The sequence below is a fragment of the Rhinopithecus bieti genome, unplaced genomic scaffold, assembly GCF_001698545.2.
Source record: "Rhinopithecus bieti isolate Rb0 unplaced genomic scaffold, ASM169854v2 scaffold_15838, whole genome shotgun sequence".
NCBI lineage: Eukaryota > Metazoa > Chordata > Mammalia > Primates > Cercopithecidae > Rhinopithecus > Rhinopithecus bieti.
In genome coordinates, this window is record NW_016808928.1 from 2,396,906 (window position 1) to 2,410,469 (window position 13,564).

The window sequence follows — 13,564 nt, forward strand, 5'->3', positions numbered from 1 at the left end:
AAAAAAAAAAAAAAAAAGGAATGGCTCAATTGCAGGAAGCACAACAACTTTGCCGCCATCCCTGGAGACTGACGTCACTCTTGGAGGTGCCATGAGCAGGAGAGGGACCTGTGATTACAGTGGACACACTGTCCCATGGACCTCGGGTTTCTTTACAGTGTGGAGTATTTACTTTCAAATATCAAAAGTAAACTTCAGGTTGATCAGACAAATGCACTGTCCTTATTTGTACGACATTATCCTCACTTCGAACATCTATGAGTAGAGATTTAATGATAGGAACTTACTCTAACTGGCTCTGAGTAAGAAAAAGGTATGATTCTCATCAACTAGATTCTTAGTAATATAGCAGCTTTCTCCATTTTCTTAGCTGCTGTGCTGCAATGTCTTGGTAGGTTTTAGAAAATAATTAGGCTTCTTGCTAATGCCATTACGCAGCAAGATGAAGTTCAATGATTTTACGAGTGTCATAAATACAGGCTTTCATATGGCTTCCACAAAATAGCATCAATCTTCAAATGTAAAAGGCACCTATGGATGGTTAATTGAAGAAGTAAAATATATTCCAAAAGATTAGCCATGGAGCCAGGCCACCCATCCTGAAAGGAAGCTCTATACAGCAGGTAGGAAATGTTCATCAAAAGATATCCCACAAATAAAGTGCACTTCCCCTAAATTCCATTTCATTTCATGGCATGGTCTCTGCTCAAAGAAGATTTCTCCAATTACCTGGATCAGAAACTAAGTCTCCCATAGGCAATAGTTATATCATTGGCTTTTTTGCAGCCCAAAAGAAACTAGATGTTTTCTACTTTCTAGCCGACTCTCCCATGTAGGAGTGAGTCTTAAAGTGTGTCATGATTCTCATGGAAAAGATTGACTGAAGAAGAAAATTCTATGATCCTTGTCCATGCAAGACTTCTGTCTGATCAACATTCATCTAACTGAGTCCTGCTAAATGCCCATCAGACACAAAGGCTGGACTACAATGAGGGGTCCAGCTTAGAAATATAGTAGGTGGGCTGCCTGGGAGAGTGAGAGGCTCCTGCATCCCACGGTTCCCCTAAAACTTGTGTAATGAACAAACCAATCAACACTGAGGACTTAGTAGGCATCTAAGGTTGCCAAACACACTCTACACTGGGCACTAAGGGAAAAAGGCAGAAGCAGTAAAGATGGGGCCTCTGAGAGAGCCCCAAGTCACCACTGAACAATAAAGTCCCCAAGAAATAGGGCTGTCCTTTAACTGGGTCCCAGGCATGCTGTACTTAGAAAAGAGGACATTTATCGAAACACAACCAATGGCTTCTCAAATATTCTTGGGACAAATAAGGAGTACCTATCATAATTGTTAAGATTCATTTTATACAACCAAAAGCAGAACCAGGTGGTGTCTGGACCATGACATAACATGTGCCTTTTGTTGTTGTTGTTTTTGAGACAGAGCCTTGCTGTCACCCAGGCTAGAGTGCAGTAGTTCAATCATAACTCACTGCAGCTCGGACCTCCCAGGCTTCAGTGATCCTCCCACATCAGCCTCCTAAGTAGCTGGGACTACAGGCAAGCATCACCATGCCCAACTAATTTCTTAATTTTTTTGTAGAGATAGGATCTCTTTATGTTGCCCAGGCTGGTCTTGAATTCCTGGGATCAAGCAATCCTCCCACCTTGGCCTCCCAAAGTGCCGAGATTACAAGTGAGAGCCGCCGTGCCTGGCCAGAACATTGCCCTCGACAGCCACACTGTCAGATCAGTCTGCCACACCAAGATTACTGCCCAAAACAAGTAGGGAAGCTGCAGAAACTTATTCCCCAGGGATGCCTTCCATGGGAAGCTGTTGGCGGGGGTAGAATGCAGGGAGGCCTTTCTCACAATGGAGCAAAAAATAGATACCTTCAAAACCACTATCAAGAATAAGGGAACTGATTCATCAAGGATATTTTCCCCACCTAACCTGAACCTTTTTCACAAAAACAAGCTCAAAGTCATTTTTAATTCCAACGGGCTCAGATTTTAAAGACTCCTGATGTCTCCTGTAACCCAGACCAAACCTTTGAACATTGTAAGAATCAACCATCTCCATTCATCTTGTCAACCTCCCACGCCCCAACCTTTAAGGCTCAAAAAGGGATGGAAACAGACAGAGTGTTGACACTCAGTAACTGACCTACCACAACAAAGGCAGGCTCCCTGCAAAGACAGAGATCACTCACACAGGAACTCACCTCGCTGTCAGAGACTTCTCTGTCGTTAATAATAAATCGGTAGCTGGCGTCTGGTGATAAGTGCTCAGCCTGGAGCCAGAAGCGAACCTGCCCCTTATCAAAAATCTCATAAGCTAATTCTGATTTCAGAGGAATTGCTACAGGAAGAAAAGAAATCGCAAGTCAATAATGCATAAATCCTTGTGAGGAAGAATAGCTGAAAATTGTAGGGAAATATCAATCCTAGTTATTAAATTTTTTGAGAATGTGAAACCCTGGAGTATGCGATTATGGAAGCCAAAAATAAAACATAAAACTTGAGTTAGCCTGTTGTTGCCTCTAAAGCCTCATACCACGTGAGTTCTCAGTTAGCTTTCCGGACGTGTTCGATGAGTAAAGATGCCTGGATTATTTCTATATTTAATGCAATTCAATAACAGAAGATTTCACTTGATAGGAGATGAAATCTTGGATTTCACTTGGATTAGGAACAGCTATACTAAACCCAAAATTCAAATCACTCTGTACGCAATGCCAAGTTTCAACAAGCTATAATATAAGCTAATATTTGTTTTAAATCAATAGGTTTCAATCCTGTAAGCTGGGATCAGGAAATGAGGCCATCCTTTCCCCAAAGCTGTTCCTCCAAGAGCTCATGCATTAATGAACACGGCTCTCCAGCCAGCGGCTACAAGCAGAGGTGCAGGGCTGGAGGCTTACTTACTGGGGTTCTTTATTTCATTGCTCAATGCCATCAAACGTTCGAGCTCTAAAACAAAGAAAAAGTATTTCAATTGATTTGGACCTGCACATTGAGAGGTTTGTAGACATCAGCCAGGCTACACACGAGCAAGATTGGAAACCCCCAGGATTTAATTGGAGGACATGAAAGAAATTTAAACTACAAGTCTGAGGGACGTAGAGGATAGCTTTACCAAAACTTCACCATTTTAAGAACCCACCTAGTACAGGGGCAGGTGAGGACAAGGCAGGGTACAGTCATGGGGATGAAGGAATTGGGGGCAGGGGCAGGTCTATCCCTGGAATATAGGAAGACTTGGAAGACAAAAGGTTAAAGGGAGCCTTTTCCAGTTGCTTGCACTTAATGTGAGCTCTTTCCCAAAATTGATTGGACCGGCTGAGAACATGCTTGTGGCCTGTGACTTTCCTTCCCCTCTCAAGATTTCCTTCTTCAATCTCATTGAAGAAAAGTATACATACCACTCATTTCATCACTATAGTTTATTACCGTGAATTTAAAAAAAGGAAGGAAGGAAGAAATAAACCAAAAAAATAAAAAATAAATAAACAAAATACACTGCATTCCTGAGAAAGTCCCAAGAGCAAGATAAGAAAATCTGAGGCTCTAAGCCACTTCATGTTTTCTCCTTCCTTCCTAAAATTAGAATCAGAAACAAGATGGTGGTCTCCAAGGCCTTCAAGAACATGTCAAAATAGAAAATGAAGTCAGATTTTCTGACAAAAGTAAATTCACATTGGCAGCAGGTTTGACAGGGAGGACAGGCTTTCCCAGTTAAATCTTCTGGTAGGAATTTCCATACATGGAATGAGCTAAATCTTCAACTGCAAAGTTTTGCCTCAAATATATTTGAAGTCTATATACGATATAAGAGAGGTGGAAATTTTATCTTTTGCAAATATTTAAAATATTTAAAATTAAGATGGAAACTTTGAAATGGTACAGAGGAATGCATAGCTTTTCAGAATTCCTTCAGGATGTCTTGAAGGTACAGAACTGTGCTGACCCTGGAGGCAGGGCCAGCAGAGGCTGCTTTAAAAGCATGCAAGTAGATTTTGGGTCCTTCCCCGCCCTGCCTGTGAGCGGTGAACTGAGGACCCCAGAAAGGCAAGACAATGCGGCCTCCTCATTTGTCCGGCTGTGTCTTGTTAAATATGCATGAGTTTTCCCGAATTTAACCAACATTGAGCCAGACCTGCACACTCGACAAGCTGGGAGTGTGATTCTGGCTGCGCCCTCCATGGGTCCCTGCCCATCCTCCTGCCCAGCCCACAGCACCCATCCCGGGTCAGATGTTCTCAGATCACAGCCTCTGCATGATATCAACCAGGACAGTGATTGCTAACTAAAGGATCTGCTTGTCAATCCTAGGGCATCCCTGGAGATCATTTATGCCATCCGTGGAGACCATTTTAATAGAAAACTTTTGGAAACTCACATGCCTTAAAGACCCAAAGAAACCCAGAGATCTGAGGATACCATCCAGCCCTACAAGGTCACGCTGCATCACTGCCCCTTCATTTTAAAATGTCTAAGGCTGACGCTGCCCTGTGAGTGAGGTAGATGAGGGGCCACACAAATACACGTGATACCAGTTAAAAAAAATCAGCCCTGCCTGCCTGAGACTGCGTGCCTGGTGAACTCAGATCTGTGAACCTACCTAAGAAAACTGTTATTTTTCCCCTTGATTACTAAACAGACTTTTCTCATTTCTCTCTGCTGTCTTCCATTTGTAAGAGAACAGCAGGTTTTCACTATGGCAGTTAAAAATTATTTCACACGCATAAAAAAATTTTTCTTTGATCATCCAGATTTCTCAGTGTTGGAAGGAAGGGAAGACTCTTCCATCAGTAGGTCTCATTAATTTCATGGATTTCTTAGCTAATATGTTACCCTCTGCATACCAAACTATTAAAATGTGGCTAAGATTCAACTTTAAAAGTACAAGTTGAAGGCTGTACAAGCAATATATCAGGACCAGAGACTATTGGTGGAAACAGTATAAACTTTAGAGTTTGTTTAATTTCTAAAGTAAGTTTTGGCTTACATACATAGCCCCCACTGCCAGCCTCCTGCAAACATACATCTTTTTTCTAAGCAAGTAAGTCTTTTCTATGTTGGCATCAATCTTTAAAAGTGTGATAAAACCAAAACAGGCAAGGTTCTGTCATATAAATATTACCTTCTGGGTCCAGAACAAAACTGGAGGACACTCCATCTGTATCACTTACAGACACAGAGTAAGTCCCTAAATCCTCCTTATCCGGATTCTTTAAATACAGCTTGGAGCTAAAAAGGAAGAAGAGTAGGTGAATGTCGATCATTTCTGTTGGCAGGAACTTCTAAAAGTTTCCAATATCCAACTTCCAGGCCTGACTTACTGATCCCCCACGGTTTCGATTTTAAACCTCTCATCATCTGCAATCTCCTCATAGGATTTACACCAGGTGAACTGAGATGCGTCTGTCATTTCCTGGCAGTCGAAGGCCAGGTAGATGTTGCCTTGCTCGTCGACACCAGCACTGATTTCCTTGGTGCCTGCGTAAGAAGAGCGTGAGGTGAGCGGCTCAGGGACATGGCGTTCTTTCAACTCTTTTTTTGGGAGAGGGTGATATGGTTTGGCTCTGTGTCCACACCCAAATCTCATCTTGAATTGTAATCCCCAAGTGTCAAGGGAGTGAGGTGATTGGATCATGGGGGTGGTTCCCCCATGCTGTCCTCATGATAGTGAGTGAGTCTCACAAGATCTGACGGTTTTAGAAGCACCTGGCATTTCCCCTGCTGGCACTCACTCCGTCCTCCCGCAATGTGAAGAGGTACCTTCTGCCATGACTGTAAGCTTCCTGAGGACTCCCCAGCCATGAGGAACTGTGAGTCAATTAAACCTCTTTTCTTTATAAAGCACCCAGTCTCCGATATTTCTTCATAGCAGCGTGAGAATGGACTAATACACAGAGGTTAGCCAAAGCAGAGACCTCATCTCACACCAAATCATCCGTTGCATTTAATGACCTAGGGCTGATCAGAGAGTCATAAGACAGAAAACACTTTAGGGAGGACCTGGAGGGGCTTGGTTGTTTTGTTGTTGCTGATTTTTTTAATTTATCACATTTCTGCCCACTTCCTTCTCTGCATCTCATACTACCGCAGAAAACCTATCAGGGCTGCCTCTCCAGGCCCTGAAGATCCTGTTCTCTCTGGAATCTCCTCCTCTGACCCTCAGGAGAAGCCCAGCAGCCATGTGCCCACCACGGAGCTCCCCCTTCACACAGCTCTGCCTTCTGCAAGGTGCCTTGCCTTGTCTTGTTTGGGAGTGGGGATTGTTTGTGGTTTATTTGCTTCTTTTTGACCCAGGTGAACATCTAGCCATGTGCAAGGCAGAATCTACCTCTTAGGAAGTAGGAATTGGACAAGACACATCTCAGCCTCTGCTGGTGAGTGGAACTGAGGCCATGAAGTGTCAATGCTCTCGGGTTATGAAGAAGACACAGATGCAAGGAAAGACAGGTGGCAGGGTGAGATGAAGCAACCAGAGGCCACCACAGACAGCCATCAGGATCTTCACAGTCTGAGGCTGCACTGCTTCCTGACACTCAGGTCACACTCTTGGCTGTGGTTTGGATGTGGTTTATCCCCTCAAAACTCATGTTGAAATGTAAAAGCCAGTGCAATGGTGTTGGGAGGTGGGGCCTTTAAGAGGTGATTAATGACTGGGGGCAGCAGCTCATGCCTATAATCCCAGCAGTTTGGGAGGCTGAGGTCAGTGGATCGCTTGAGCTCAGGAGTTCAAGACCAGCCTGGGCAACATAGTGAGACCCTGTCTCTATAAAAAATAGAAGGCTGGGCGCTGTGGCTCACGCCTGTAATCCCAGCACTTTGGGAGGCCGAGGCGGGCAGATCACGAGGTCAGGAGATCGAGACCATTCTGGCTAACACGGTGAAACCCCGTCTCTGCTAAAAATACAAAAAATTAGCCGGGCATGGTGGTGGGCACCTGTAGTCCCAGCTACTCGGGAGGCTGAGGCAGGAGAATGGCGTGAACCCGGGAGGCGGAGCTTGCAGTGAGCTGAGATCGCACCACTGCACTCCAGCCTGGGTGACAGTGTGAGACTCTGTCTCAAAAATCAATCAATCAATCAATCAATAATAGAATAATAAAAATCTTTCTAAAAGAGGTGATGAGGTTGTTGAGATAGACTCATGTCTTTCGGGAAAGACTGGGTAGATTCTTGCTAATAACTACAGATGTTGGTTAGTTAAACTGGAGTGGACTAGTTCCAATGAGAGTAAATGTTATAAAGCAAGGCTGCCTCCCGTGCTGGGTCCATTTCCACACACACCCAGTTCTCTGCCATGTTGTGGGGCAGCGGGAGGCCCTCACCGGAGCCGCCGGAGCCACCACTACAGATCCTGGCGCTGTGCTTCTTAGACTTCCTGCCTCCAGAATCATGAGCCAAATAAACTTTTAAAAACAAATTACCCAGCCTCAGTGTTCTGTTACAGCAACACAAAATACACTGTGTATCCTGTGAATATGTGTCCTGCCTTCAGAAGTATTCACCCTTTTAAGGTTGACTCCAGGGAAGTTTTATTCATTGAAACCAAGAAAATTACCAACAGCTTTAAAATTTTCTGATAAAAATCCAGCAGTAATATTTTTTAAATGCCTTCCTTCCTGCACATGGTTTGATCATTCCAAGAACAACCGCTGCCAACCATGAAGATGACCCAACGTGCTCTCCTTCTAATCCAGGCCATTAATGCACAGGCAGAGATTGAAGTGCATACTTCATTTGCCCATCCAAATCTTTTTAAAATAACGACAAGACATCCATTCATTTATCCGTACACCCATCCATACATGCACACATAACATATGCATCCTCTCCCATCTATCTATCCATATACCCATCCATACATACACATGTACACATAATACATGCACACTCTCCCATTCATTTATCCATATACCCCTCCATACATACACATGTACATATAACACATGCATACTCTCCCACTTATTTATCCATATACCATACATACACATGTACACATAACACATGCATACTCTCCCATTCATTTATCCATATACCCATCCATACATACACATGTACACATAATACATGCACACTTTCCCACTCATTTATCCATATACCCCTCCATACATACACATGTACATATAACACATGCATACTCTCCCACTTATTTATCCATATACCCATCCATATATACACATAATATATGCACACTCTCCCATTCATTTATCTATACACCCATCTATACAAGTATACATAATACATGCACTCTCCCATAAATTTATCCACATACCCATCCCATTCATGCATGCATAATACATGTACACTCTCCCATTAATTTATCTACACATCCATACATAAACACATAATACATGCACACTCTTCCATTCATTTATCCACACATCCATCCATCCATACATACATACACAGTACATGCACACTCTCTCTCATTTATGCATACACCCATCCACACATCCACACATAATACGTGCATACTCTCCCGCTCATTTATTCATACACCCATACAAAAACATATAATCCATGCACATCTCCCATATATTTATCCACACACCCATACATACATGCACACATAATACATGCACACTCTCCCACTCATTTATCCACACACCCATCCATACATCCATAATACATGCACACTGTCCCCCCAAATCATTGCTGTTCTGTAATTTTTGTTGTTTTAAATGACTGACAGCAAAGCCTTACCTGGTCTCGCCTCTACCAGCACGGGCTCTGACATGTCCGAGGGCTTTCCCACGCCGTTTGCATTGACTGCCCGGACCCTGAAGACATAAGTCTTACCTTGCTGCAGGTCACAGACCTTGAAACAACAGAGGAAACACCAGATGTGTGGAGGTAAAATAAAGATGACTTTGGAGTTTTTCAGATTGTATTATGAATAGACCTTTTCAAAATAGCTTATTTTCCAGTTGGAAAAACGATACTTAATGAGCTAGAAAAGGAGGGAAGAGGAGATTCACAGTGGTGCAGAATTTGACTTTGGAGGAATAAACACATTTGCTACCAATCTGATAGAACCTCTTTCATTTTTTTATCTCTGCATATTTTAAAGCAGAAGTAAAATCATACTGACTAGTTTATAATCTGGTGTTTATGTTTAACACAATTCTATGGAACTAATACAATTTTAAGTGTGACATTTAACTGTGTAAAATCATCATTGGGACATCAAAATTAAATCCATCTCTCCTTGTACATACCTGGGTTATTCCTATTAAAACCTGCTTGGATAAACATCAATATATATTTACTAAGCTTCTAGTTGATTTATGTAGCTGATTTCCTAGAAGCTGATTCATTCATTCTAAAGAAACTGGCTGTTTCCTGTAGTCAAAGGGTTTCCAGAAGGTGTCACCTGTGGAAGGCCCTCTCAGCCTGTGCTCGGGCACCGGACCCAGACGTGACTGTGCTTTAGGGAAGGACGCAGGCCCGCCCCACCACAGGGCCCAGCACCCAGAGAAGAAAACCTCTGGGTTAAGGCAGTTGGCAACTCAGCTGGAGCATGTAGGCCTCCTGGGGCTCAGTCCTTACACCTGACCCAGTTACTGAGGAACCGCAAGTGCTGAAAACCGAAACATTTGGAGAAAGAGAGGCTGGCGGAAGTGCCACATTATAGTTTTGCTCCATGTATGAAAACTGTGTGTATATCTGTGTGTGATGTTTATCAAATGGACTTTAGCGATCACATGAATTAAGTAAATTCAGGGCAGGGCATGAAGTGGAAGGACATAATACAAAATGCATCATCCCTGTGGAAAGCACACAGATGTAGCCCATGAACAGACAATTAACAGCTATTAGACTGCAATGTGGAAGAACACAGGCATGTCTGCGCAGCTCCCCAGGAGCGAACAGCATGTTGGTGTGAATGGAAGGAGGGCTCTGCGTCCTCAGGGCGCTTCTCCCCATCTGCTGGGACCCACGATGCGCATGGCGGCTGCACCCTCTGCAGCCACGCCCCTGTCCTCGGAACAGGTTCACCATGGGGCTCCGTGCTGGCTTGCACAGAGATCGACAGCACTTTCACACACAGGGAAACTCCAAGACAAAAGACTTACCTTTATTTTTTGTTGTTTGTTTTGTTTTGTTTTTGAGACACAGTCTCGTTCTGTCACCCAGGCTGGAGTGCAGAGGCTCAATCTCAGCTCACTTCAACCTCTGCCTCCCAGGTTCAAGCGTTTCTCCTGCCTCAGCTCCCCGAGTAGCTGGGATTACAGACGCCTGCCATGGTGCCATGCCTGGCTAATTTTTTTTGTATTTTTAGTAGAGACGGGGCTTCTCTATGTTGGCCAGGCTGGTTTTGAACTCCTGACCTCAAGTGACTGGCCCGCCTCTGCCTCCCAAAGTGCTGGGATTGCAGGCATGAGCCACCACAGCCGGCCAAGACTCACCTTTAAATAACGGTTGGCTGTTGTCATCTGATTGACAGTGATCCACTCTCCAGCATCCACCTCCCTGAAGTCCACAAAATATCCAGAAACAGGGCTGCTGCCAGAGTACACGGGGGCCTTCCACAGCATGACCAAGGACGTATCCCTGACCTCACAGAACGTCAAGTCATAGGCAGGACCTGCAAAGTCAGATGCCACCTTGTTTCTGTGCGCATAGCCAGCCCAGCACACCCACCGCCCGACCCAGCCCCGGGGACCTACTGCTCCTCCGGGACGCCCCCCACCAGGACCATCCGTATCTGTTCCCCATCTGATGTTTATCAGCCTCTCTTGGAGAGCGGGTTAAGGAGGGTGCTCAGCATGATATCGGGGGTCGGGGAGGAGGGCCCAGCCTAATGCTCCTGCTACCCCCTCTTTGGGCATTGGGGCCATTGTGGATCTACGTAGAATCATTCAGAAGTCCATGCTGCATTGTCGGGACCAGCAGATGCTATCACAGAGAGGAACCGTGTGCAGAAAAGGACGGGTTCTCAAGTTACCCTCCAAGGGACTGGATGCCTGTCAGTCAGAGTCACTTAGGGAGCCTGCCCACCTGGCCAGAAGCACATCGCTGCAGCCCTGTCCTCTACGAACACCCACGGCAACTCTGAGGGCGTGTGGTGCAGAGGCCCAGGTCCAGGCAAGCACCAAGCGGTGCAGGGGAACGGAGAGGCAGCCCCGCCCCATCCTCAGTCAGTCTCACTGCGGCCTTGAGCCTTGAGAGGCCGTCTCCTACCAACCCTCAAAAAAGGCTCGGGAAACTAGAACAACTTTTTCTTCTGCTCGTTTTCTAAGGTCCAAAATTTAATTTCATTAAAACAAGAAAGGCAGGAAGGCAGGAAAGAAGGTGGGAGGGAGGGAGGGAAGGAGGAAGGGAAGGAAAGAAGGAAGGAGGGAAGGAGGGAAGGAAGGAAGGAGGGAAGGAAGGAAGGAAGGAAGGAAGGAAGTAAGGAAGGAAGGAAGGAAGGAATTTTCTAATTGACTTATTTATCTGGATTCTTAGCAGCTGATCTGCTAAGTCAAAAGATGCTGACTGAAAGGAAAAAGGCAGTATACTCCAGCCATAACATCAGAAAACATTCTGAACTTTGATCTTTCTCAGCTTCAACTTTCAGGATTTACTTTGTCAAAGTATGAGCATATTATCCATTGCATTTGATTCCTGATAGGTTAGAGACAAAGAAATCAACATCTGGTACTTGAGAACTTGTGAAAACAGAGAGAAAACGTTAGCGGGGCACGGTGACGTGAACCTGTGATCCCGGCTATTCATGAGGCTGAGGTAGGAAGATGGCTTGAGGCCAGGAGTTCAAGACCAGCCTGGGCAACATAGAGACCTCATCTCAGAACAAAAAATCAGTAGAGTACTAGCTAAATAAATGCAGATCTGCAACAATTGGCCTTTTAGAACTGGAAGCCCTGAGATCCCCAAATGGCGTGACAGGACAGCAGGAGCTAACCCATGAATTAGAACCCTGTTGTGCCTCCCAGCTGGGGCCCGGGCTCGCACCTTCCCCTCCACCTGTGATCCTCTCTGCCTGCTCCTTTGGGGTAGGCGACCTGGGTCAAATCCTTATCATAGGTCAGGGATGCATGGGAAGCTGTCCCTCCCCCACAGTCTGGATCCTCCTGTGCTCCCTCCCACCTCACCCTCAGGGCCTCCTACTCTGCCCTCACCACTGGCCTGTGGACCATGCACAGCCCAAACTAGATCCTGGGTCTGCCTGATTCACAGCCCTGCACTGCACCTGGCACACGGCGGCTCTGCGGCTGCGGGTGTCAGAGGAACAGACGTGCCGTGAAGGCTGGCGAGGCCTGAGCCACAGCCACAGAGGCCCCTTCCCAGCCAGCCTGTGTGCTAGAAGGCAGGTGTCCTGGGGGCAGCGACTCACCGGGCTCTGGCATGGTCCAGGCCTCACACTTGAAGTGCTCACTGGGGTCCGAGGGCTCCCCAATGCCAGCCAGGTTGATGGCAGCAATTTTGAACTCGTAGAGTGAGCCTTCCGTCAAGCCGTCCACCTATTCAGATTTTGTTTAAATTAATACATGAGATAAAGGATGCATTACAGTCCACTGAGGGGGAGGATTTGTTATAACTGGTTTGTGAAATAAAATATGAGAGGAAGGAACCGTGTCGGGAAATTGGACCAAATATTTCAGGAAGGCCCTTGATGGAGCCCGACAAGCAGCAGCCGGGTGAAACCTTACGTGTCCCTCACTCGTCCCTCACTCAATCCCCACAGGCTCCTACGGGGGTCGGGGACAGGTGATACCCCAGCGGCAGGTAAGGAAACTGAGGCACAGAGAGGCGACAGTCACCCAGGGCCAATGCAAGGGCAGAGGCCTGGAGGAGACAGGCACTCAGGCCACGTACTGTCCCCTGAGCAGGCCCTGCCCTGGACCCAAGGGGGGTCACCCTGGAGACAGAGCCCACCACGTCCCCCACACTCAGACTCTACAGGAAAAGAGCCCCTGGGCTGCCCAGGTCCCTGGGGTGCTGTAGTCCAGGGCCACCCACCAGGCTCTCAGGGACACTGTCTGGCTGGGGGACAAAGCACGAGGGAGGCCTTTGGCCAACACTACAAGCCTCGACTCCACAGGGCTAGTGGGACAAAAACACTATCTGGGTAAACACTGTCTCGAAAAATAGCTTCCAAAGTAAGATATCTGAGGATAAATGGCTTCGGTCCACGGTGACGGCCTTCATCCTCCTCACTGGATGAGCTGTGAAGCATTCAGAAAGTAAGCAGGTGCTTTTATCGGGAATCTGGTACCGAGTAAAGAACTGTTGTGCTGAGCGAGATGACCCCAGGACAAAAGGAGAGACACTGTGCGATCGCGCTCAGATGTGGAATCTGAAACAGCAGCACTCACAAAGACAGAGAGCTGAAGGGCAGGTGCCGGCTGCGGGGGCCGCTGGACAGAGGGACAAAGTTCCAGCAGGAACAGGAGGGGCGAGTCCTGGTGCTTCCTGCACAGCTTGGGGATGATTTAGCCCATAATAATGTGTTGTAGACACATTTCAAAAAAAATTTTTTTTTTTTTTTTTTTTTGAGGCGGAGTCTCGCTCTGTCGACCAGACTGGAGTGCAGTGGC

General features: G+C 46.1%; 1 protein-coding gene across 1 annotated transcript in view; it reads right to left on the bottom strand.

The window, feature by feature from the left end:
- The window catches only part of MYOM2 (myomesin 2), a 100,511-nt gene that overhangs the window by 33,836 nt on the left and 53,111 nt on the right, over window positions 1-13,564 (bottom strand). Inside the window, 7 exon segments of the mRNA XM_017887852.1 lie at window positions 2,226-2,362; window positions 2,929-2,973; window positions 5,147-5,253; window positions 5,346-5,502; window positions 8,724-8,838; window positions 10,430-10,608; window positions 12,361-12,487. Coding sequence (XP_017743341.1) covers window positions 2,226-2,362; window positions 2,929-2,973; window positions 5,147-5,253; window positions 5,346-5,502; window positions 8,724-8,838; window positions 10,430-10,608; window positions 12,361-12,487 — 867 coding nt within the window.